Raw genomic sequence first — 26,016 nt, 5'->3', positions numbered from 1 at the left:
GCAGTGCTGCGATTCAATTTTGAAAGATTTTCAATTGATTCCAAATATATCTTAATCTTCTTAAAATCTTTACAAATGAAATAAAGAATTGATTTCTTCATCTCTCTCTGAAGAGCAATGTCTATGTGTAATTCTGACTTGACGTGACTTTCAAGATAAAGGTCAGAAAGGTTCGGAATAAGGATCTCTCTGAGAGATGGACTCTGAAGAAGGCAGGTCACGCCCATTGTATATAAGCTGTCTAGCTTCTGAAACAAAGATAGCTGTTGTGACCCTACAACTTTTCCTAGGAACATGTTGTTTTCTGGTATGAAGAAATTTGGTAGATATCCTGTAGGCACAGATTGAATTAGAAAGTTAAAGCACATCCAGAAATGCTGAAATAGAGTATACGGAGCCCAAGGCTTAGAGTTATTGTTCTGTAACTGCCAAAATACAAGAGTTTTCATGAAATACGAACACAGCAACTCTTCACAAATGATCTCTTTCAGAAACATTTTCAACAATCCGTAGCAAAGAAATTGCACATGGTTCATATTATATACCAGTTTTCGTTCTGCTTGAGCAAAAGAAATTCTCCATTCTAGATCCTGAAAATCGTTTGGCTGTTTACTTTCTATAGGAACAAGATGACATCCTTCACTAAGAAATTCCTTTAGAACGCTGTATCTATTGATTGAATTCAAAGCAGCAGAGGGCCATTCTGGGGAATAAAAACACGATGCAAAGTCATTTTCATTAACGAACACCGTGTAACTGTAACATGAACCGTGCAAAGTCTCCTCTCCTGCATGTGGTTCGAATCCGCGTAACAATTCATACAAAAAGCTCCTGAACAAAGAGCTTGATAAATACGCGACACTGTCAACTCTTTTTAGTGAAAGATTAGTTTTTAAGTTTACAGTGGGTCGTATTAATTGTAACCTAGCATAACCACCAGGTGTATCAGATGCATCCATGAACATGAGCGTATCTGTGGGAGTAAATTGAATCACAGACTGAGACATATCGCAGAGTACTTGGTGATCACATGGCTACGACATTCTATCTTCGTCAGATGTCTTTAATCTAAATCCTTCCCTGTAACTTCCGCCGATCGATACTCTCGTACCTTCAAAAACCTGCACTGGTTTTTCTATCATCTCTGGTATGTCTATGACTTCTCTCCTCACTATTACTTCTGTTGGTGTACCTATCTTAAAACATAATTCGTTTTACACTGTTACAAGACCTCTGTAACACCACTGTGATCCATTGTGATTCTGAAATCAAGAAGGCGGGATTTCCTTTAAAAATACAATTGTATTTGTATAGATAGACCAATCGATCGATAGATAGAAAGATAGATTAAAATAAAAAACAAGAAAAACCTCAGTAAATCTTTAGGCATTTAATTAATTTAATTCATTCTATCTTCAGAAGCTTTATAAATTCAGTAAATGTGTAAAGCTTTTGAAGATGGACAAAAATTGCCAAAGGAACACTTGTATACATGTACTTGTAGAAGTACATATTTGTATTACACGTATGAAGATCAGGATAACCTTTATCTGGATTAGTAGACAACATGCAGTTATATCAGTAAATTGAATACATTTGTAAATACCGGAAAAAAACTCTATCATCTTAAACATTACGAACAGCCATAAAAATGGAAAATATATGCAGTTTAAACGTGTTCAAATATCTCGTTAATGGAGCAAACGCTAAAAAAAAAATCGGAAGCAAATTTACACTGTTGGTCAGATCACCCACGGAGATTAGTTTCATTATTGAGATGAATGCAATTCAGAGTGCTCATTGAAACATTAACCACACTACTAGGATATTAATAAGGACAAAGAGTAAAAATTACAGGTTCTTGATTATTTCAAATCATGGCCCTACCTTTTCCTCTTAAATATGATCCTCTGATAAGTGAGGTCAAAGGCGTGAATACCTAGAAATATATATTTGGAATAAAAGGAAACCCCCCCCCCCAAACCCTCTACTTTTCTTTTTGCACACAGTGACGCTCGTTTGACCTATGATGTTATGTTATAGAATTGGGTGTAATAAGATATCACAGAAAGAATCAAGATCTTTTATATTGAAACAGCTTTCGAAAAGAAAAATATGAGTAAACAATGTTTAAAGATTACAAAGATTACAAATTGGTATTAATTCTTCAAAATGAAAAAAACATTTATTTAATCTGTTTAAAGGGACCTTTTGATTTTTTTAATTAAAAAAAAAAGAAATTATGACACAAAGTCATCTCCTGCATGAAAATAAAAAACTTCAAGCCAACAATCATATTCCAAAAAAAGTATTTGGGTACTGCATAAAATAATAGAAGCGTTAGCGGAACCATGTTTTTGAAGAAACAAACATGTATTTACTAACTCCATTGATTTCAAGAGAGGATATGAAAGTTGCCTTGACATTACAAATAACATGTACATGTATATTCAAAACATGATTTGGCTACTGCAAAAAATAAATAAATAAAATAAATAAATAAATGAATAAGTTTTGAGAACCAAATTTGTACAGAAGACATTGTTTTTTTTTCAACCCCAATTGGTACCAAGGATAAAAATATCATAACTTTATTACATAACATTATTGTTAGTGCATTGTTTATACACTGAACTGACAACGGATTTTTCCGTTATTTGGCATCTGATCCCACCTCTGGTGTTTCGAAGGTCCGTGTTTGCTCTGCTCCTATTTTGTATTGTTTTATGGACCTTTGATCTTGAATACTGTTCCTTCTCTCCATATGTTTCATTGAACATTTATTATATTCCAAAACGTGATTTTTATCTGCCGAATACAATTTACAATGAATTTTCGGAAGCAGACTTTGGAAGGGTAACATCTTTTTTAACCCTCTGCTTGGTCCAAAGGTAAAAAATTAAAATGTGAAAGCCTCATTGTTCTTCTACTTGAAACTACCTGTGATATTGTAATATGCTCTGTGATTGCTCAGCCATGGGGAAAGAGAAATATATTGAGATATCGAACAGTAATCAAGTTCAAAAGTCCATAAAACAATACAAAATAGTAGCAGAGCAAACACGGACCTCCATAACATCAAAGGTTGGATCAGGTGCCATGAAGAAATGAACAGACCCGTCACACCCACCGTGTGCTCCTTGTCCTGATTGGGAAATTACGGAAAATTCCGTTGTCAATTCAGTGTATATAATGGCCTAACAAAGAGTATGAAAAACGTAAGTCACCATTGGACTCAACGATAAATTTGCTGACAAGGTCATTGTATCGACCATAGAACTTACGAAATGATGAATTAAAACGAGACTGCTGATATTCTTGTTTCATCAACTTGTTTGGCAATAATTTACCACGTTTTAGAAATTTTAAATACGTAGAGCTTTCTCTTGCGTATCTAATCAACTGAGTTATAAAATGCAGGTGATTGAAGGTATAATGCTGCATAAGTAAATGCTGCATAAGTAAGGGAAGTTGACGATTGAAAAGTTAGTCATCAAGTTTATCATAGTGCTTGGTTGTTAGATTACCATTAACGTCTTTTTCGCATAAATATCCAAATATGAAACAGATGTGTCATACTCTGTGGTATCTTTATCTCAAGCTCATCGGTATATACAGTATCGACATTAAAATGGAAATCACCATAGTCAATTGACAATACATCGTGCATATACAGTGTGTATATACCACGGTATAAATGTCGAGTTTAAGGCCACAACAAGTGCTTTCTTACTTTAACGTATAAATTTTTGAACAAATTAAGCTTCATATGAATACAAAATAGGTCTGCTAATAACGGAGCGCAATTGGTTCCCATGGGGATTCCAAAAGATTGTTGGAAAAGCTGGTCTCCCAAAACCACACAGATAGTGTCTATCAGAAACTCAAGCATCTTTTAGATGTCAACTTCAGAGAACTTGTGTGTACAATTAGAATGTTTTTTAACAAAATAATTTTACAAATGACCAATGACAAGGTTAATAAATTTACAAGTTCCATTTTTATTTGAAAAAAGCAGCTATCAATGATATCAGAAAGCCTGGACTTTAATTTATAGTGGGGAATGTGTATACAGTTGAAAAGTTTTTAAGCCATTGATTTTGGTAAAATGTTGTGATTTCAAATTGCCCAAGAGTTCCTTTGAATGTTTAAGTATCCATATCTGATATACACCACTTCTTCAATATGTTGCTGCACGGTCCTCTTGAAGTTTCTCCTTCACCACTGTTAATATCTTAGTGAGGAGTAAAGAAAGAGCACGGTCCTCTTGAAGTTTCTCCTTCACCACTGTTAATATCTTAGTGAGGAGTAAAGAAAGAGCCTTGGTTGAACATTTACTGGAACCCGCTATGTATTTTCTATGAAGCTTCGGAATCCAATATAGATATGGTAGTTCAAATTCATTTCATTTGGTTCTGTGGGATATTAAAAATATTCAAAACTGACATGAAAAGACAGAGTATGTTTGAAAACTTTCTCGACTTTGTTTTTGACGCTACAATGTTTTTTTTTTTTTTTTTTTTTTTTTTGTTTTTTTGTTTTTTTTTTAGGAATTTTCTTTTATTAGTAAACACTGGATGACATTAGCAGAAATTTATTTTTTGTAATTAATTATTTTACTGTGGTATATATACAATTCAGTTACCACTAGTCCACTACATAATACACTTGTCTGTATCACAATACTTCCAAGGTAATCCCCTCTCCTAAACTAAAATATATTAAGTACAGAACATTAAAATGCCAAACTAATGGGCATAGTGGAAGTACAATCAAATGCAGATAAATGTATCATAATACCACAATTGACCCCCTGCCCCTTTTTCATTTTTTTTACGGACGCCATAACAAAGGTCGTTCCATTTTACAAATATTTCATATAGTGGTGGTTTTCATAAATTCATAATTTTTCATGTAAACAGCAGGTATTATATTAGATAGTAAATAAAGATATCTACTATACAAAACATTTTATTTACCCGACTATCAGTTATAATGATTTTAGCTTGTGACAGTAGTGAGTGACTTTGGTTACATACATACCGTGAATACATTCCAACAAATTAAAATGAAACAAAATTCAAATTAAACTTTACCATTTGGGATACAGTTATGTGACTGATCATGACCAACTTTTTCAAGTTAGGCCCGTAGATACAATCTAAGTTGGGGGATTTAATTTCATTAGGTCATATTATAGTTTAATATCGGCTATATTTTTTTTTGGGGGGGGGGCATACCCCCTCCTCCTGGTTCCTCAGGCCATGCATAATCTTTTCTTTTTTGTTATAAATTACTAAAGTAATGCTAACATAATTAATCAATCAGAATTAAATTTAAAATGTGCAAAAACACTTGCCAAGTGTTAGATATTTTACTGCATGGTTAATTTATGATATACATTCTTCAGTAACTGTTGTAATGGTAAACTGTAAAAATTTCAATCACTCACCGAGTGAAACGCTACAATGTTAATCGTGGTGATAAAACATGTTACTTTTAAAATTGGCTAACATGAGTTCCATTAAATCAAACTTCACACATCGATAATATAAATGATTTTACGTATAAAAATGGGTTGATCTTTAACTTTGTAAAAAATGATATGATGGTGATGAACATTGCCTACGTGTTTATTTTCAAATATTCCTCGCATTTCATACCATGCAAAAAACATTATATACGATACAAATTGAAAATTATACGATACCAATAAAAAAAAATACACAACACAAATGGAATATTATCAAATAAAAGTACAAAAAATTATTCAACACAAAAGGAAAGTTATACAATACAAATGGAAAAGATCAAATATTGCATATTTTGATTTTCATTAAAATCAATCACTTTATGTTTGTTGATGCCACGATGAGAATCAACATAAAAGAGGTCACCATGACTTTTTATATATAGTTTAAATAACTAATCATTTTCAAAACATTTTTTGATATATCCATTGTTTTACATACAAAATCAAATTAAATTAACAGCAAAATTACAATGGATATTAAAGTTCTATATATAGAAGTCTTCAGATATAGCGAGAATCCGAACAAAAATGGAGGACACATTCGTTTTACGAATCGTGTTCAGCTTTCAGCTCTCACACACCTATCCATACATTCATTTGCATTTTAAATGGAGGTTGCTTCATAATAATCTGCTTATCGAAAATATATCATATAAACTTAATAGCAAAAACCTGTCACAAAATCTAACATTTGTTCAAAATATTTTTTTCCGGAAAGTCCATTGTTCTTCAAAATAAAACGTCTTTCAATATTATATTTCATTTTCAAAAAGCTTAATAAACCAGTAAATGAAGGATTTTTTTGGTTGTAATAAACATGAAAAATATATTATTTTGTGTATATATAATATCCTAAAGTTTTCAATTCTGTTGTCCTGTGTAAGTGGTAATTCACCTAAGATGATATTTCTGACATTGAATCCAACCAACTCTTAATTTTGAAATTGTTCTCTATATATGTAAACTCAAGTCCTTAATAAACATACAATATGATCACAACAAATACATGCAGTACAGTTTTTTCCTGGGCACAGAAATTAAAAATGTCAGTAGTTTTTATTTTGATTTTCTTAAGATAAAAATCCTGTTTGCAATACAGCGTATCTTTGTGTAGATTTTTTGACTGACATGCTTAAATCCATGAAGTGAGCAATGAAAGAGACCAGGATAACTAACATTGATTTTTGACAACGTTTTTTGCCAATGTTTTTTATATTTATTTTGACCATCGATCCCCGTCCACTTGATTTCTCATACTAGGTGTGTCTAGTCGACAGGTAATGTTGACCTCTAGTTATCTGATCTAACCCTTGGTGTTTCTAGGGGTCCATTTTTGCGGTATTCAGGATTTATTGTTGACAGAAAATTTGAGATAGATTATGGATGTATAGTTTGATACTTTCGCCATTTTTGATTGCTTGACACTCATGCCATACAGGTTCTTGGAAATTTAATAATTTAAGAATTTTGAACAAATTTATGAGTTTAAATACTCATCCTCTGTTGTAGTGAATTTATTCTCATCTCTGTAGCTTCCTGTACTCTTTTAAATATCTTAATGTCCCTAATGGACGTTAAAAGTTGTAACATCCGAGGCTCAAGTGAGTTCCCCATAACTGCAGTCAAAAATCCGACATTCATCATTTCGTCAAGCTGCTGACATTGTTTAAGTGCTTGCTGGTAAGAATGCAATGCCCCATGTAAGTCCCCTATATCATGTTGACAAATCCCAAGCATCTGCCAGGATATGTCTCTGAGAGTCTTAGGAATATTTTTCTCGTCATCAGTGTGGAGTAGGGTCCGTAGGTCTGTCAGTGACTGTTGACACCGAGGCTTATCACCCAATCTGTGGAGACAAAGTACAGACAACATGTGTGTCAACACTAAAGGAGGGAGATGAAGGATGTCTACACCATTTTTCTGACTGGCCCACTGCTCTAATTTTAGTTCATCTATGTAGGTAAAGTGTGAGTACAACTTGACATTTCTTGCCCAAGCATTTTTCATTTTTGATGAAAGGGACAGCCCTGCCACTAATTTACAATACGTCTGCTCGTCTACTTCACCATTATACATGACATGGGGTCGTGAGAGTCTCTGTCTGGCCTTTTCTAGGACAATGGATGCTTTTGGATATTGACCAATGTCATATAAATATAATGCTAGGTAAAGTATGTCCGATGCAAAACCAATTTTTGAAACTACAGTAAGGATGTACGATACCAGCTTGTGACTTTGGTAGAATAGTTTATTTTTGTTCCTGAATAAACATTTCGATTTTAATGACATGCCAATTGATGTAAGCACTTCTGTCTTGGCTTTTTGAAAATTAGCACTGTGATTAAAGATTGAAAGATTTGTAGTTGTTTCCAAATAAATTTTCATCTCCTGTAAATTTCTACATTTAAAATCTAGCTTTGATTTCTTCATTTCTTTCTGAAGAGCAATGTCTTTCTCTAATTCTGATTTGACATGCCTTTCAAGGTACAAAGCAGAGAGGGTTGGAATAAGGATCTTTCTGAGAGATGGACTCTGAAGAAGGCAGGTCACACCCACATTGTATATTTTTTCTAACTTTTCAAACAAAGACATCTGCTGTGGTCCTGTAACTTTTCCGAGAAACATGTTGTTTTCTGGTATAAAGAAATTTGGTAGACATCCTGTGTGAACAGAATGTATTAAGAATTTAAAGCATGTCCAAAAATACTGAAGTAAATCATACGGAGCCCAGGGCATTGAGTAATTGTCCATTAGCTTCCAAAACACAAGGCTTTTCATGAAATACGAACTCAACAATTCGTCACAAATTGTTTCTTTCAGAAATATTTTCAATAATCCGTAGCAAAGAAACTGCACATGGTCCATATTGTAAACAAGTTTTCGTTCTGCGAGTGCAAAAGAAATTCTCCATTCCAGATCCTCAAAATCGTTTGGCAGCTTACTTTCTATTGGAACAAGGTGACATCCTTCACTAAGAAATTCCTGTAGCACGCTGTATCTATTGATTGAATTCAAAGCAGCAGAGGGCCATTCCGAACAGTGAAGACAATTTGCCAAGTCTGTTTCTATTAAGGAGAAGGAGAAACTGTAACATGGACCGTGCAAAACTTCTGTTTTTCTAGCAGGGTCTGTCCCTTGTAAATGGTGATGCCACCAGCCCCTGAACAAGGAACTTGATATGTAATTCACATCGTTAATTCTTGAAAGCGAAGAATTGACAATCGGGTTTCTAGAGGGTGTAAGCAATTGCAAGCGAGCATAACCACCCGGTGTATTAGAAGTATCCATGAGAATAAGTGTGTCTTTGGATGAATGGTAAATAGCATACTGAGACATATCACACAGCACTTTATGATCACATCTCCAGGACATGTAATCTCTGTCAGATGATTTAAATCTAAACCCTTCTCTGTAACTTCCACCGGTTGTGGTTCTCATTCCTTTCAAAATCTGCACAGGTTTTTCTATCATTTCTGATACATCTAAGACCTCTCTCCTCACGCTGACGTCTTCTGGTGTTCCTATCTCATAACATAAACCGGTGTACAAGACCTCTGAAACGCCATTGTTTTCCATTCTGATTCTACAATAAATCAGGTTTGTAATCAAGAGTCAAGATTTTTTCAGATAATGACTTAGGACAATTTTACGTCGAAAAATGACACCTGATCATTTTAATGATTACGCATGGGTCCTTTATGAGGTAAAGAAGAAAAAATTACAAGATTTACAATTTCAACTATTTTTTCTTAAGATTCTTAAAGTTTGCAAATAAGAAAATTGTTCATTTTTTCATGAACTACCATGGATAAACGTGGAGATTATCTCCAAAGTTATATCATAATACTGTACTTTACCAAAAAAAAACTATAGTGCAAATTGTTTGCTTTAAAAATGACAGTTGAATGACGTTATTTGTGGCAACTCATCAGCAAAATAATGTTAATATAAGAAATGAATATGAGGTATATGAACTGCAACGCTTCACGCCGGGAAATTTATCATGAAGCGCTAAGATTGCCATTTGTCTACAAAATCATATTCATTTTATATATTTTAAAACTTCCATTATTATTAATTTCAGCTACTTCAAAAGTTACCTTAAGCCTTTATTTTAAAAAATGCTTGCAATACAACATTCATTGTTTTGTAGTAAAAAGAAGCCTAAAATACGCTACCATTCAGCCAAAAATATAGTCCGTGCTAGATTTCAAAATCAGTTTACTTTTGCTATTTCAAAGTGTACAACTAAAATGAAGAAAGAAAAATATGATCTTTAAAACGCTTAATTTTTAAATATAGAAGATATGTGAGTAAATATACTTTGAGACCCTTCAACTGGTGTCGAAATTTCATAAATGTTATGGATTCTGTTTAAAATTACGCTAGACGATGGGCCAGATGACGTTGACACCTTGTCAGAATGGATTAAATGTATCAGATCTATGTTAAAGTTGCGTATTAAAAGATTTGAGGGGCAATATGAAAACCATCTATCCTTCTGTGTTCAATAATCCAGAAGTGAAAAAAAGGATAGATTAGTTGATCAGTACGTACTGGTCCCTGCCGACAAAGCAGGTAACAACATTGTCTTCGTTTGTAAGGCTCATTATATAATATTTGTATTTTAGAAGAACTTGGATTTAATTCTACAAGTGGTAAACCTACTTATACTCATACTTCCCTTTCTAAGGAAGAAATTCTTCAAAATCAAAGGTCATTTTGAAATATTTTTAATATTCCACAGAGCCAAAATGAATTTGAATTACCTATATATATATTGGATTCCGACACTTCATAAAAACCCTTACAAACAAATATACATTGCGGGTTCCAGTAAATGTTCAACCAAACCTCTTTCGTTACTCCTCACTAAGATATTAACAGTAGTGAAGGAAAAACTTCAAGAGTACTTTGCAACAATATATTCAAGAAGTGGTGTGAATCAGATGTGGATACTCAAAAATTCCAAAGAACTTTTGGACAATTTGAAATCACCAAAAACAACAGCTTTAAAACTTAAGACTTTTCAACTTTATACACAACTATTCCCCATGATAAATTAAAGTCCAGGCTTTTTGATATCATTGACAGCTGCTTTATCAATAAAAATGGAACTCGTAAATTTACTTACCTGAGTACATTGGACATTTGCAAAATTATTTTGTTAAAACACAAACAAGTACTCTGAAGTTGACATCAAAAAGATGCTTGAGTTTCTGATTGACAATATCTATGTGGTTTTTGGAGACCAGATATTCCAACAACCTATTGGAATTCCCATAGGTACCAATTATTAGCAGGCCTATTTTTATATTCATATGAAGCAGAATTTGTGGTTATTGTTGTTTAGATCAGCGATATGGGCCCTGAGGCTCTCTTCTAAAATGTAATATAGAGTGTAATTATTATTGTTTTATACCCCCATAGTGGACGATTCGTAAGTATATCGTTTTTCCTGTCCGTCGGTCCATCCGTCTGTCTAACTGTCTGTTAATTAATCTGTTTGTCCGCAAAAAACTTTAACCTTGTCCATACTTTGGTTGGTTGGAGCTAGCTATGGTTTTAATAATTCACATTTGTATTCTTTGTAAAAACCTTTCTTTGGCTATGGAGATAATTGATCTCCTGACCTTTAGCGTGGAGATTGACCCACTTATGCAAAAAATTATCAAATTTTAACTCTGGTCAAGCGTTTTGTAAAAAGGAAGTTTGACCTTTTTTCTACTCAGTCATGAATATTCACTGTGATAAAACCTTTCCTTGGAAATTAATATTTTTTACCTTTTGACTTCGACCGTCTAGACCTTAAGTCTAAGCCTTAATTTTTTAACTATTAGTACTGGAATATTCACAGAAGTATTCTTTGTAAGAAGTCCTTCATTTCAAGTGCGACAATTTTCAGCTTTAAGCCATGCCAAAAGGTTTGGCCTTTAAAAAAAAAAACAAACAAACTTTAATCATGGCCACAAACTTTTGAATACTAACGTTATAAAAAATGATATGCGATGTGTCATATTTAAACTGTTGTCTATAGGCCCTAAAGCAAAAACATTTCCTAGTAAAATAAATATAGAAAATGGTATTACCTAAGTAGGTCTACTTTTCCTTTAAAATAAAAATCGATTTAACGATGTTATTTGGTACGATTAAGCAAATTATAATCAATTTAAAAAGCAATACAAGTACACATAAAAACATTGAATAGCTGGCCTGGTAATGTACTGGTATGGGCTACGATACAACAGTTAAAAAAAGTAAAAAGTGTAAATATAGGGAGAAAATGCAAAATCAATACATTGTATTCATTGTGATGTAATACAAAAATATTGTTTCATTTTTTGAGCCATAATTAGCATAATAAGATAAATATACACAGACCATTCATAAGGACTCGGTTTTAGATTGGCGTACTTTTAAATTATCTTCCCCAGATAAAATACAATGAACATCCCATCCCCGAAAAAAACCGAGCACATGTGTGAAATCATCGATGATTGCACTACTAAATCTTCTCTTACCTGTATGTATCCAACCTTTTCGTCTGATAATTGAGGCAAATAGAAATTGACGGAAAAATTAGAAGAAATTTTATAACATCCTTCTTTCCTTTACACGCTATGAAGCTACTATACGGGCGCGCCTCATACAATGAAATCACGTGAGAGCATTGTAAGAAGATACCACAAGCTCTTTTTAATTTTAAATGTGTAGCCAGTGCACTTGTCCTAACAATACTAAACCACTTAAATACAAGTATTTTATGTAATTCTTGATTGAATAAAGAGTAATTTGGTTTTAAATACATCATTGCTATCCACACTTTAGGGCACAATATGGTGAAGTTATCACAGTATTCCAAAAAAAAGACTCATATGGGAGTATATTTTGAAGAAAAAAATCTTACTTCATGCTTATTTAAATCACGACAAAAGGATCTGTCTTTGGCCACAAGATATAAAGATCTTGAAAAAAATCTATGCATTGTATATCCAGACAAATTATAATTATTCAGTATGTTTTTAACCATATCGACATTAAAAAATCATCATGTAGTACAGATTCGATTTCTTGAAATCATGACCCTTGGGATACTAGGATATAACCACAAGAGGAAATCCAAGTGTGTAGGCTGAAAACACTGAAATGTCTGCTCCTTAAGAATATCTTATAGCCATTAATATTCTATTCTCTTTAGAGAAGTGGACAGTCTTTCGCCTACATCCACTTCTCTTCAGTGGATGTAGGCAAAAGCCTGTCCATTTCTCTAAAGAAAATATTAATACTCAAATGAGTGTCGGCATAAACCTATCGGACACTAACAGACTTGCTTCGGATGATGGCTCTGACATACATTCCAAAGGAAAGAATATGTTTTGGAACAAAACTACTCTTAAGTCATTAAAAGCCCTACCTGGACCAACCTTGCATGGATGATTGATGGCACATTTAAGCTAGACCCCGGGACCCAGCTCTCTATTGACTTCGCTTTAGGAAAACAACGGAAGGTCACGGAGGGGGATAGTGATGAGGAGGGTTCAGAGGTCACGGCCCCACCTGTACATGACATTTACCGTATTCGACAACAAAAGCGATCGAGAAAAGTTAAGTTGCAGATCTCTTTTCCTGCCAGAGATTATTGTTCATATTGAGATCAAGAGTGATTATTGCTGAGAAAGACAGTTTGGAAAAATGTTTTGTTGTGTCTAGTATCTAGACACAATTGTATTTAGCTAGTATGAAATTCTGTTCAACAGAGTAATTGTTCATTGGTACAATTTTTAACATGTTGAGTACCACCATTCAATCACCGAATGATAATGACCAGTAAAAAAGTACATTTAAGAGGTTTTTTTGGTGACTTTTCCTTTGTTTCTTTTAGCAACAAATATAGGAATGTACTACATTATTTGTTTACTTTAAATTTCTTGTTATTTAGTGTTAAAAAAACTTGTAAAGGTACATTTGTGTTATAATTCTTAATAATCGATGATACTGGTCACCCATCCATTTCAAAATGTATTTAGGTCAACCATTTCTGAGGTATTTTCCTCCTGGGACAATTTTTTTTTTATCATATTAGGGAGGGGTAGCATCCATTTTCATGTTCTATCATGCATCTTCACATGTTACTAATAATAAAAAAAAATTAAATTCAACGCCATTTATTTCTTTTATTTGTTGATGACACATAAATACACAAATACCCGACAAATGAGGCTCAGGGATGACTGGATTAACATAGAGAAGAGGCGCTTAGTCGACAAACGACGCATCCCAGCAACGTCAGCGGTCCCAAGTCAAAACGTGGCCGTTACGTAATGACTAACTTAGGTCCCCTGACGATATGAGGATGCTAGACGCGAAAAGTTAATCGAAAAGTTGGGATCATGATCGGGGGTAGGAAAGAATTGAATCGATGAATCTATGTGTGCGGTGGTACATGAAAATCAAATGTAATGTACAATTTCTGTTTTAAACGATTTTTAACATTAAAATTTCCAAAGACAAAACGCATAATTCCTAAACAGTTGAAATCACAAACGCTGTGAACTGTTTTGACGTCAGCGATTTTGCAGTGACTGAATAATTATATAAGATCCGTTTATTGCGATATCCTAAATCTCTCTGTATTTGTTAATAAAAAGGAAGAAATAAAAAAAAATTAGGATCATGATTATCGTCGCATATTACCATAATTTCCTTCCAGTTATCAAACGTATAAAAACGCCTAAAATCACAATGGTTGTTAAATCAGGAATAAGTTGGTAATGTTCGTTTTCAAAGTCATTTTTTCCGTCAATGTTACTAATATTCAAATACATGTATAACCTTCTTTAAAACAGTCTTATGTTTACTTCGTATTTGCCAAGCACAACACCATTTTAATAACCCATTTGACTGCACACTGAAGCCATTCTCTGTTGTGTAGCTTCCTGGATAGTGTTGATTCTTAGAAATTTTCTCACAAATTCCACAAACATAGGTGTAATCTGTAAAGCCTTATAAATGTTCCCCATCTCTCTGGACCGCATTCCTTTGTTTATAAGTCTATCGATTGATCCAGGTTGTTCCAGTGCTTGCTGGAAAGATTCTAACGCTTCACGTAACTCTCCAACAACTTGTTGACAGATGCCTAGTATCTGCCAGGATACTTCTCTGAAAATTTTTGGTACGTTTTTCCTATCGTCGGAGTGCAGTAGGGTCCGTAGGTCTGTCAGTGACTGTTGACACCGAGGCTTATCGCCCAGCCTATGGTAACACAGTACAGACAGCATGTGTGTCAACACCAAAGGAGGAACACGGAACACCTCTACTCCGCTTTTCCTGGTGGCCTCTTGTTCCAATTTAAATTCGTCTATGTACATAAAGCATGAATTAATCGTAACATGTCTTGCCCATGCATTATTCATTTTTGTAGACAGCGAATATCCTCCCATTAATCTACAGTAGATCTGCTCGTCCACTTCGCTATTATACATAACAACGGGTTGCGAGAGCTTCACTTTGGCTATGTTAAGGACAACTAACCCTCTTTTATATCTACCAATGTCATAAAGGTACATCGCCAGATAAAGCATATCCGAAATAAAGCCCATTTGTGAAACTTGGGTTAACATTTGAATAATCAACTTATTAATTTGATAATAAAGTTTATTTTTGGTCTGGAGAGCACATTTCAATTTCAAAGACATGCCAATTGATATAAGCACATCAACTGCATGTAACCGAAAAGAAGTTCTGCGACTGAATTGTGAAAGTGTTTCAATTGTTTCCAAAAATATCTTAATCTGTTGAAAATCTGTACAAGGGAAATCTAGCATTGGTTCTTGCATCTCTTTATAAAGTGCAAAATCTATATCTAACTCCGACTTGATGTTACTTTTCAATTCCAGAGCAGAGAGGGTCGGGATGAGGATTTCTGTGAGAGACGGACTCTGAAGAAGACAGGTCACACCCATTGTGTATAACTTCTCCAGCTTTTGAAACAAGGTCATCTGTTGTGGCCCTACGACTTTTCCTAGGAACATGTTGTTTTCTGGTATGAAGAAATTCGGTAGACATCCCATATACACGGAATGCAATAGAAACTTAAAGCATATCCAGAAATGCTGAACTAGAGTATATGGAGCCCAAGGCATAGAGTTATTGTTCTGTATCTGCCAAAACACGAGAGTTTTCATGAAATACGAACTCAGCAAATCGTCACAGATGGATTCCTTCAAAAATATTTTCAACAATCCGTAGCAAAGAAACTGTACATGGTTCATACGGTATACAAGTCTTCGTTCCGAGAGTGCAAAAGAAATTCTCCATTCCAGATCCTCAAAATCATTTGGCTGCTTACTTCCTATTGGAACAAGAATGCATCCATCTTTGAGAAAGTTTTGAAGTACGCTGTATCTCTTAATTGAATTCAAAGCGGCAGAGGGCCAGTCTGGACAATGAAAACAACGTGTAAAGTCGCTTTCAATTGTAAAAACCCTGCAACTGTAACATGGACCGTGCAAGATCTCCTCTCCAACATGTGGATCGATTCCACGGAGCTTTTTATACCACAGGCTCCTGAACAAAGAACTTGAAATATAAACGACATTGTCAATACTTGCAAGTGAAGCGTTCACAATCGAGTTTCTAGAGGATGTAAGCAATTGCAAGCGAGCATAACCACCCGGTGTATCAGAAGTCTCCATGAGAAGAAGTGTGTCTTTGGATGAATGATGAATTGCAGACCGAGACATATCACATAGCACTTTATGATTACATGGCCAGGACATTTTATCTCGATCAGATGATTTAAATCGAAAACCCTCTGCGTAACTTCCGGTATCTGCAAATCTCGATCCTTGGGAAATCTGCAGAGGTTGATCAATCATCTCAGACATGTGTTGGACTTCTCTCCTGACCCTCACTTCCTCTGGTGTCCCTATCTTATTACATAACCCCGCGTACAACACCTCTGAAGCGCCGCTGTGATCCATTCCGAATCCGGAATTAATATTATTTAACAAGTCCTCTAAATCATTTAAATGACCTCGAGATCTATGTTATGACGTACTTCCGCTTGAATATTGAGTGCTTAAAATTTATTGATACACCCTTTAGTTACATAATAAAAGGGCACTTTTCAAGTTCAATTTTTCACAAATTGGCATTTTATTTTTACAAATTTTAAAAAATCTCAGATATATGTAAAAACATCGCTGCTTCTGAATTATTCATAAAGTCATACCAGGTATATTTAGGTTTAGATAGATAAATTATTGGTGTTTTATTGTCCTCCGCTTTTGCGAAAGCGAGGGGACATTAAACCCGCTTGTCACAAAAACTTCAACTTTGGTCAAAACTTTTGAATGAGAAGAAATATTTTCATATTTCTCGTGTATATTATACCTGTCACAAGACCTTTCCAAATATAGTTAGGTTTTTCACCCTTGACCTTGAAGTTTGTAATACTTTCGCTTTCTCACATGTCCACTCTGAATTTTCTGGATTATTAGTTTTTAAAATTTTTAATTAATACACTGCAAAATTTCTACTTCCCTTAAATTAAGTATTAAGGATTAAACTTACTTTATGGAAATGCAAGAATGTGTCAATCAAACGCGTCCCAACATTCGTAGCTTCAATAATTTCCCGATAAATTAAGTGTTTTTAATTAAATTTCCGTGTAAAATGTTGTAGCAACATAAGTCATATTATACAGAAAATTTGTAAAAATATTACCTTCAAATCGGTGTCCATGTCCCTTTTTATTGGTCATAACTTTTGAAAGAGTAAATAATCATATTATCCCTGTATATTACGTGTGACAAACATACTTTGATTTTTTTTTTGGCCCTGTGATGTTGAAATTTGACACACTTTTCAAAAATGTTCGCTTTCCTTGTAACTTTTGATTGAGAAGAGATAGGCTTTCATATTTGACGTACATTACTTGTAACAAGATGTTTCCGAGCAATCTATTACATGTATTTTTGACCCTTTGACCTTCATGTTTGACCTAATTTTCAAGAATTTCAACATTTGTGATTACTCTTGAAATACATATGAGTGGTGGTTAATATTTTACGCAATATGTCATATAATGACATGCCAGTCACTTCGACACCGAAAGCGGGGGATCAAAATTCCATAACTTGGATAAATGTCCCTTAAATCTGGCCTGGGGGCCATAAAAATTAGATGAGCTCACTTTTGATCTCAGTCTCACTTTTCCACTATTAATTCCTTTCGTAAAAGTGAGACTGAGATCAAAAGTGAGCTCTTCTAAGTTTTATGGCCCCTGGGTCTGTTCTTATATTTAACTCGTGTAGGATTAAATATCATATAAATATTGCATGTAGTTGAGTGTAACATTGAAAATTTTCGTCCCTCGAAAACCATTGTCAACCTGCGCCTCGGTTGAAAATGGTTTTCTTGGGGTGAATATTTTCAATGTTACACTTAACTACATACAATATTTATTATATTAATATACTGAATGTTTTATACAAATACATATAACAATGAACCATGTGCGCATAAATTCTGCGCAGTCGCTATTTTTTGGAATATCACCCGTCGTCAAGCAATGTTGACTGTTGCTACGCTGGAGGGCGTGGCTTTATTATTCAGCGGGTAATAGTGTTTTTTAACAAATGTTTCTCGACCAATCAGATTCAACTTATTTACACGAAAGTATAATATATAAGATCGTTTGACATCATTGACAGCTGTTTTTTTAATAAAAGAGGCCCATGGGCCACATCGCTCATCTGGGCATATTGGCTAGAAAAAAAGCACAAATCTTTAGAATTGAAAAGTAGGGCTTGAATTTTAGACTATATACCTGAGAATACTTCCATATCACATACGCGTCGGAAGCAAATTGGAAGGGGGGGGGGGGCTAAGCCAACAAAAAAAAAGGTAAACTTCAATTTTCAATGCCTATATCATGTATTATATTTGCAAAAAAGTGCCCCCCCCCCGGTTCCGACGCCTATGTATCAATAACAATGGCTTTACTGTTCTTGAACAGATTTTTTCCTATTTATTCCTTTGTAAAAATTTCATTCCCTACCCCCTGGAAATCATGATTTGAACAAACATGAATCTACACAACCTAATGATCCTTCCATATCAATATAACTAAACGTGGCCTTTCAGATCTATAGAAGAGGATTTTTCCTCTAGATTCCTATAACAACTTTGATCATTTATTGTGGTCCGGTCCTAACCCCCCCCCCCCCCGGTCATGATTTGAACAAACTTGATTCTAAACTACCAGAGGATGCTTCCATTTAAATATGACCAAACATGGCTTTGCTGTTCTCCAAAAGAAGATTTTAAAAAGATTTTCCTAGATATAGGCCCCGCCCTACTCCTGGGGGTCATGATATGAACAAATTTGACTCTATACTACCTGGAGATGCTTCCACATAAGCAATATCTTTCCTAGCCCAGTGGTTCTTGAGAAGAAGATTTTAAAAAGATTTTTCTTAGATATATTCTTATGTAAAACTTGGATTTTCTGTTGTGACCTCGCCTTATCCCTGGGGGTCATGGTGTGAACAAACTTGATTCCACGCTACCTTGGGATGCTTCCAGATAAGTTTAATCTTTTCTGGCCCAGTAGTTCTTGAGAAGATTTTTAAAAGATGTCATTAATATTTCACTTATTATTAATTATCTCCCCTTGGAAGAGTGTGTGGCCCGTCATTTTCAAAAATTTGACTCCCCATCACCCAATGATACTTTGTGACAAGTTCTTCGACTCAGGTGAGCTAAAAACGGAACTCGTAAATTTAAGTACATTGTTCTTTGTCATTGGTTATTTGCGAAATTACTTTATAAAAAACAATCTGATTGTACACTCAAGTACTCTGTTTAAAGTTGATAATAAAAAGATGCTTGAATATATATGCAGTGTTTGGAGAACAGTACTGGTCTTCCAATAATATACACGTATTGGAATTCAAATAGGTACCAATATTGCACTCCGTTATTAACAAATCTATTTTTGTATTCACTTGAAGCAGAATTTGTACAAAATCTTATACGTGGAAAGACTAAAACACTTGCTTTGGTTTTCAGTTCGACTTTTAGATATAGATTGGCAATGAACAATGATTATTTCCATTTTTATGTCGACTTTCAAGATATATCTCGGTGAGCTTGAAATAAGGATTCTACCGAGTCTTGCACATTTGTTTCTTATTTGATATCGAGGTATTTTACTAAACAGAGAGGTTAATGATAATCTAACAACAAAGCTTTATAATAATATAAACGTGATGACTTTAACTTTTCAATCGCCAACTTCCCTTTCTTATGTACAACACTATGCCATTATCACAAGCATACGGGTGTATATATCTCAGTTGATTCAATTCGATACGCAAAAGCAAGCTCTACGTATGAACAAGTTATTAAACAGAGTAATTAAGTTATTAACAAACAAATTGACGAAACAAGAATATCAGCAGTCTCGTTTAAAGTCATCATTTCGTAATTTCCATGGTCCACAGTGTCTAACCCACATACTAAATAAAACGGAAGTTCCTGCGTATCGAAGCGTGTAAACAAACCGAGAGGAGAAAAGGTACCCATTAAATTGCAAGGTAAGCATGGATATTGACACATAAATATAATGAATTTGAGATATTATCATTCAGCATATCCCCCTGAATAAGTGTAAGTTGTTTGTTTTAAATTTGTAAGAATTAGTGAGTAGAAATTTTAAAAACGTAATCGTTTGCTCACATACTTTCACAAGCATGTAAAGTTTACGTTTACTTTAAAGCCCACAAGATATATGATTATGTCTTAAAATGGTACATATTGAATATTGAATCATAGAACAATGTCATGAATGTTTTGGAGTTCTAAATTTAAGTGTCACGGATTGAAATTTTACAGTAGTAAGATACCTCTGGCAATTTAATCACTGTATGCGTCGTTTCAAACGAGATTGTTCGAATTGTATTGTTCGTTCCAAAAGTAAACGCGCGTTGTATTTACATGTTTTAGTGAAAATACAATAGATTCACAAGCCTTGAAGGTCAACTGAGTACCAAAGTCCATACATACATTTAATCCAACAGTTACGGAGTTTCATCTTTTCATTTAAACTTAAGTTTGACATCTATATTAATTTTGTAAAGAAAAAAAAGTATTCTTGTTAATAAAAATGTAAAAAAAAAAAACAAAAAAAAACATGTGGACAACAAATGTCGACAAATTGTTTATTAAAAAAGGATAAGCGGTTAACTCAGGCGACCTACATGAATTTTTTTTCAAATAATTCATTAAAAATGTATTGATAAAATAAATACCAGATGATTATTAAATGATTTTATTTTTTAAGGATGGATGACTGTTTATTAGAAGCAGTTACGGAATCAGAAGAAGCAATAGAATTAAAAGACGTGAAAATGCTTCATTGTAACGTATGCACGTACAGTTCTAAAAGAAAGTATGACTTAAAAAGGCATAAACGCATCAGGCATGAAAAATCCCAGACTACTTCTGTTTGTTTGACAAAAGGACCCCACATATATCTGTGCGATCAATGTGGGAAGATTTTCACAACGCAACGAGGATTAACACTGCATCAAAAGGATAAGCATCTTCGGGAATTCAGATATTCTTGTTCTGTATGTAATGCCGGTTTTAACAGGCTTTGGGACTACCACGGACATGTAACAAAACACAATAATATTCGTGTTGAAAAATGCAACGAATGTGGAAAAACTTTTCAATATAAACAGGCATTGAAAGAACACAAAAAAAACCCAGCACCCCACACAGGGTCAGGCAGTTAATTTCCTGTGTAACATCTGTGGAGAACACCTATCCTGCAGGAATGCTCTTCGTGAGCACATGAGAGCTGTTCATGAAGGACGGAAGTTTTACTGTACTTGTGGAAAATCATATTCCTGGAGGTCTAGTTATAATTACCATTTAAAAAAATGTAAAGCCTAAGTTATGAACACTCATTATTTAGTCATACGAACAAATAACATATTACTAAAGAAATAAGCAACTTACAGACATGGGTCATGCATGCATCCTTTAACTTGAAAGTATGTTTCACTCATTTCAACATTTAATAATCTATACATGTTATTTTTTGAAAAATAGTTTTGGTTGTACATTATTAATATAATAAGTACGTCTTTACCCTTTACATTTGTGATATTCAAATGAATAGTGTTTGTTTTTATAGTTATTATAATTTTTTTTACAGTATTGTTTATACATTTGTTACATATCACTACTGTCTATCATCTGTTATTTTTGTTTGTAACTATACATTATATATAGTACAATAAAAAAAATGCTAATACTAAAGAATGAATTGTTTTTATTCAATAATACGATGTTATTGGACCTTGTTTTCATTTACATGTTTATGTCCTCGATATTCAATCCTTTCCGCACATGGGCTAAGATTTTGGATTCGTTAATTCTGTGATATTCCCTGACAGGCTTTGCTCCTCTTGCTGACATAGTTGGATTGCTTATGTGTACCCTTTTTCTCTCACGTTGCTGCTTATGGGTTCTCCTCTCAGGCATGTCAAAGACATGGTCTCTGAATAGTAAAAATACTGATACTTACAAAACAATAAAAACTTAATTACAAAATGAAATAAAATAAATATTCCGGTAAATTAAAAACTACTTACTTAGGTAGTATAAAAGATACCCGTGAAGGAAGTTCATTCGCGAATTCTGTCATGTCCACTTCATTCATTTCATCATGTAAGCCATGTTGAGGATACACCTTTGTTTTACTCGTGTGCATGTAAAAACCCCTATTAACAATGATGACAGATATCAAACATTTCTCATGGTCTTAATTTTTTTTAATGTATTACCTGAATGGTAATTAATTCTAATAATATTTAAGAATAAATGAATCTTCACCTGTCAGTGTCTAGTCTGTAGTGAAGCAGCTCACAGGCTGTACTAAGAGCCGAGGAAATATCTTCTGGTTTGATTACTCCACTTCCTCGAGGGTCCAAGTCTTGGAATTCGCCAAAGAAATTTTCAGCTTCAAGGCTTCCAAGAGACATCACATTGTAAGACCCTTTCTTTATGAATGGAAATAATTGTAAGCGTCTTTCTATGTTAATCATCATTCCTTCAAACGAAACTATAGGCATACCTTTAACAAAAGAACCTGGTGGTGGAAAGGCGTTGAAATGAATGTCTTTAAGAAGCCACTCACGAAGGGCCATTCTACGTTTACACCTTTCATTTGCTGATATACCCGGATCGTCTTCTGCCGAGTACCATTCTCTAATCAAACGGCAGAAGTGTGCCTCATTGACGTCTCCATTGGATAGCATTGCACTCTCAACACTTTCACTAAAAGTTTGTCTTGCAAATGCATTTGATTGTTTGTCTGTCAAATCCTCTACAAGTGCTGCACTGAGTAAGGGTGAGGTATTTCCAGATCGCATAGTTAGTTTCGCCCACGCATTTCTACTTATCCCGGCTTCCACCATACCGGTTTTACAGCATTTTATTCTCATATTTGTTAAGAGATGATGACAGTCTAGTAGATAAAACTGGTAACTGTGATTTTGATTGGAATATTCTGGCTTTGAATACCATCTTACCTCACTGTCTACGCCACGCACATCTGTAAAATCTTCGAATGGCATGTCCTTCCTCCAGTTCTCTAGTTCCTCGGGAAAAATGTACTCTGAATATATGATATTCAGGATATCCTTTGGAAATTTTCTAATTGTCTGTTTACATAATTTGGAAAGAGATGGAACATCTCTTGGTGTCCGTCGTTTTTGGTTGATTTCTTTATCGTTACATGGGACCTGAAATCCAGCTGCACTTTGACAAAGAATCTTGATCATTTTGTATTTTGGCCATGACAGTAATATTTGTATTTTATTGTTCTTCATCTTTGATGCCATTGTTTTCAAACAAATATGTGCATCGTGTTTATCAAAAAATTTTGACAATACATCGACGCTGGCAAACTTTTGTTCAAAAGACATCACATCCGTTAATTTGGGAGTTTTTGTCTTCGGATCATTTTGCAAAGCAACAAACATTGAACAATAATCTTCTGCTTTGAACTGAAAAAAAGAGGTAGGTGTATGGGTTTCATTTGAAAAAAAATTGTCTAGATAAGTTTCTCCCCCATTATCGTAATCACCGTTCGCATCTCCTGCGCTGAAATTCTCTCCATCTCTCTGTTTTGACCTGTTTTCAGGAATTGGCACCACAGATGTTTGCAGTTCACACGAATCTTTTTCATCCGTTTCACAATCAAGGATTTCATATATCGGCAAAGTATAATCTATCAATAGTTCTCCGGTTTCTTCGACAGTATTTGAGTCATATGCAATAATGTCATTTCCATTTTCTCCATTTGGAGAAGTGCAGATACCATCGGTCCTATTGTTTTGATGATCAACATTTTTAAGACCTTGCAGTATCATGGACAAATGTGATGAAAGGACAATTGGTCGATCCTTGTTTCGGAGACTTCCAACAATAATCGGTCCTTTAATTTTCCCCACGTTGTCCTGCACACGATCTATATTCATCACCACTGAAAGTTCTGATAAATTGCTACAGGGATCGAATGTATTCAGATAGAAAATTCGATTCAAAATGGCAAATTTTGTTTCATTCTTTGATTTTTTGAAAACATCTTTTTGAAGTTGAAGAACAGTCAATGTTTTTTCCTCTTTTGATCTCACACATATATTGTACCATTGTCCATCAAAAGAGATGACTGGAACATAAAGTCCTTTCTTTTTGCATTCGAGCAATACTGAGTCCAGCATTTTTCTCATTACATCTGTTTTCATGCTGTATCCCTTTAATGCATACGCCACCGGTATCGAGTGCTGTATTTCCTTTTTAGCAATCCTATCCATGTCACTCAGCAAAAAAACCAAAACTTCACTCGCTTTCTGTCTCTGAAGCTGATATGCTGTTTCAATTACTGTTTTACTTTTCTTTAGGGTGTCCAATACATCATCAAGTTTTAGACGTTTGGAAAGGCCATCAGATCTGTGATGAAACATGTGACCATCTGCAATTTGATAATTTTTCTCATGTGTGCACTTCACAGCTTGTAATGATGGTACTTCAGCGACAAAACGTACACCACTCTGTATGTAATCTTTCATTCTCTGACGCAGACTGTTTACTCGAGGGTGCAATTTTGTGGGAAGCTTTTGATTTTCACCGTAGGTATCTCGAAGTATCTCGCAGATCATCTCCCATAAGGTGTCATCGAATGTTGCTTCTAAAACAGATGTGCTTTCATGGGAAAACGAAAGAAAAAGTAATTTATCTGTTTTCAAGGAAGCCATTTCACACATAATTTGGGGAACATAACGCAAAGGAATGCTGTAATTAACAGGGGTGGTGAAAACCTTTCCAGGAAATGGGCATTTGATTTCTATGCCAAGTATCGGCCGATTGGATTCATCCCGTAAACTTCCATCTGGCGAAACTACTACCGATGATGTACCAACGTTCATCTTGTAACATCCTTCTTCTACGTAAAGCAAGTTTTCATAAAAAATAGGAAGAATCTTTCCAACAAGAGTAGCGATACAGTTAATTTCATTTTTTGTACCATATTCCATCTTGTCTTGAACATCCTTAGATAGAACTGTTGTTTCTGTATCCTTTTCAAAAATCCTTCTGAAGTGAGCTTGTTGTTGTTTTAAAGTATCTAGTCCTATTGCTGAAAAGCAAGTACTACCTGTGACATGAGCCTTGTCTCGAATTTCTGTCCATTCATGTGTCCTTTGTTTAACCTTTGATGTATCTACTACATCCATTGATTTCTTAACATTTGTGTCTGAAGATATGGAATGATTTTGCAAACAAACGTAGTTCTCTTGATGGTCAAGGTAAGCAAAGGATCCATCTAAGTATAAATGTTTAACATCGTTTACATCTGCAACTACCCTTCCAAGGTTGTCTACACATGCAAGTGAGTCGTGAATGCAGGAAGCTATCTCAAACATGCTTGTTTTTACTGAACTTATGGCATAGGCAAACTTTGAATTTCTCCAATCACCACTCACTTGTTTCCGAAATTTGTCATGCGCAAGTTGTTTTCGTACTTTCAATATTCTCAACTCCTTTATTCTGTTACTGATTAATTGAATAATATTCAAACAGTGGACCCTAATTGCTTCTCTGAATTTGGTAGGAATGAATTGTTTATTTTGATCTTGGTCTATGTTGTTGACAAAGTCACTCGCTTTCTGTATTTGTGAAATCTCATCATTAAAACGACTTTGATTTGCGGCAAGTGTTGGATGCTCTTCATTTCCCCAAAGATCTATATCCCCACATTTAGAAGATAATGAAGAGTTTATTCTTTTTCCATCCACACATAACTTAAATGAATTAACTTTTACTAGATCTTGATCACCTATTGCCTCTATCATCGTGGGTAGTATCCCTGGTTTTAAAACCTCCTCAGATGTTTGATGTTTTAG

The 26,016-nt window shown here is 34.4% G+C and overlaps 2 protein-coding genes across 2 annotated transcripts; both read right to left on the bottom strand.

Annotated features, from left to right (window-relative positions):
- Positions 1–6,271: 6,271 nt before the first annotated feature.
- On the bottom strand, positions 6,272–12,216 carry LOC134263044 (uncharacterized). Its single transcript, XM_062745344.1, has 2 exons — positions 12,055–12,216; positions 6,272–9,116 (listed from the first exon to the last, which is right to left on the bottom strand). The coding sequence occupies exon 2, from the start codon at positions 9,107–9,109 to the stop codon at positions 7,019–7,021; it is 2,091 nt and encodes a 696-aa protein (XP_062601328.1). The 5' UTR covers positions 9,110–9,116; positions 12,055–12,216; the 3' UTR covers positions 6,272–7,018.
- A 2,202-nt stretch (positions 12,217–14,418) lies between these two features.
- Positions 14,419–16,515, bottom strand: LOC134263039 (uncharacterized). The gene has a single exon (XM_062745335.1). The coding sequence runs from the start codon at positions 16,513–16,515 to the stop codon at positions 14,419–14,421; it is 2,097 nt and encodes a 698-aa protein (XP_062601319.1).
- Positions 16,516–26,016: the final 9,501 nt, after the last annotated feature.

This window comes from Saccostrea cucullata, unplaced genomic scaffold, assembly GCF_032062105.1.
Source record: "Saccostrea cucullata isolate Sc308-1 unplaced genomic scaffold, CSIRO_AGI_Scuc_v1 ctg367, whole genome shotgun sequence".
NCBI classification, from domain to species: domain Eukaryota; kingdom Metazoa; phylum Mollusca; class Bivalvia; order Ostreida; family Ostreidae; genus Saccostrea; species Saccostrea cuccullata.
Note: the sequence above shows the minus strand (reverse complement) of the source record. Positions and strands in the feature narration are given on the sequence as shown.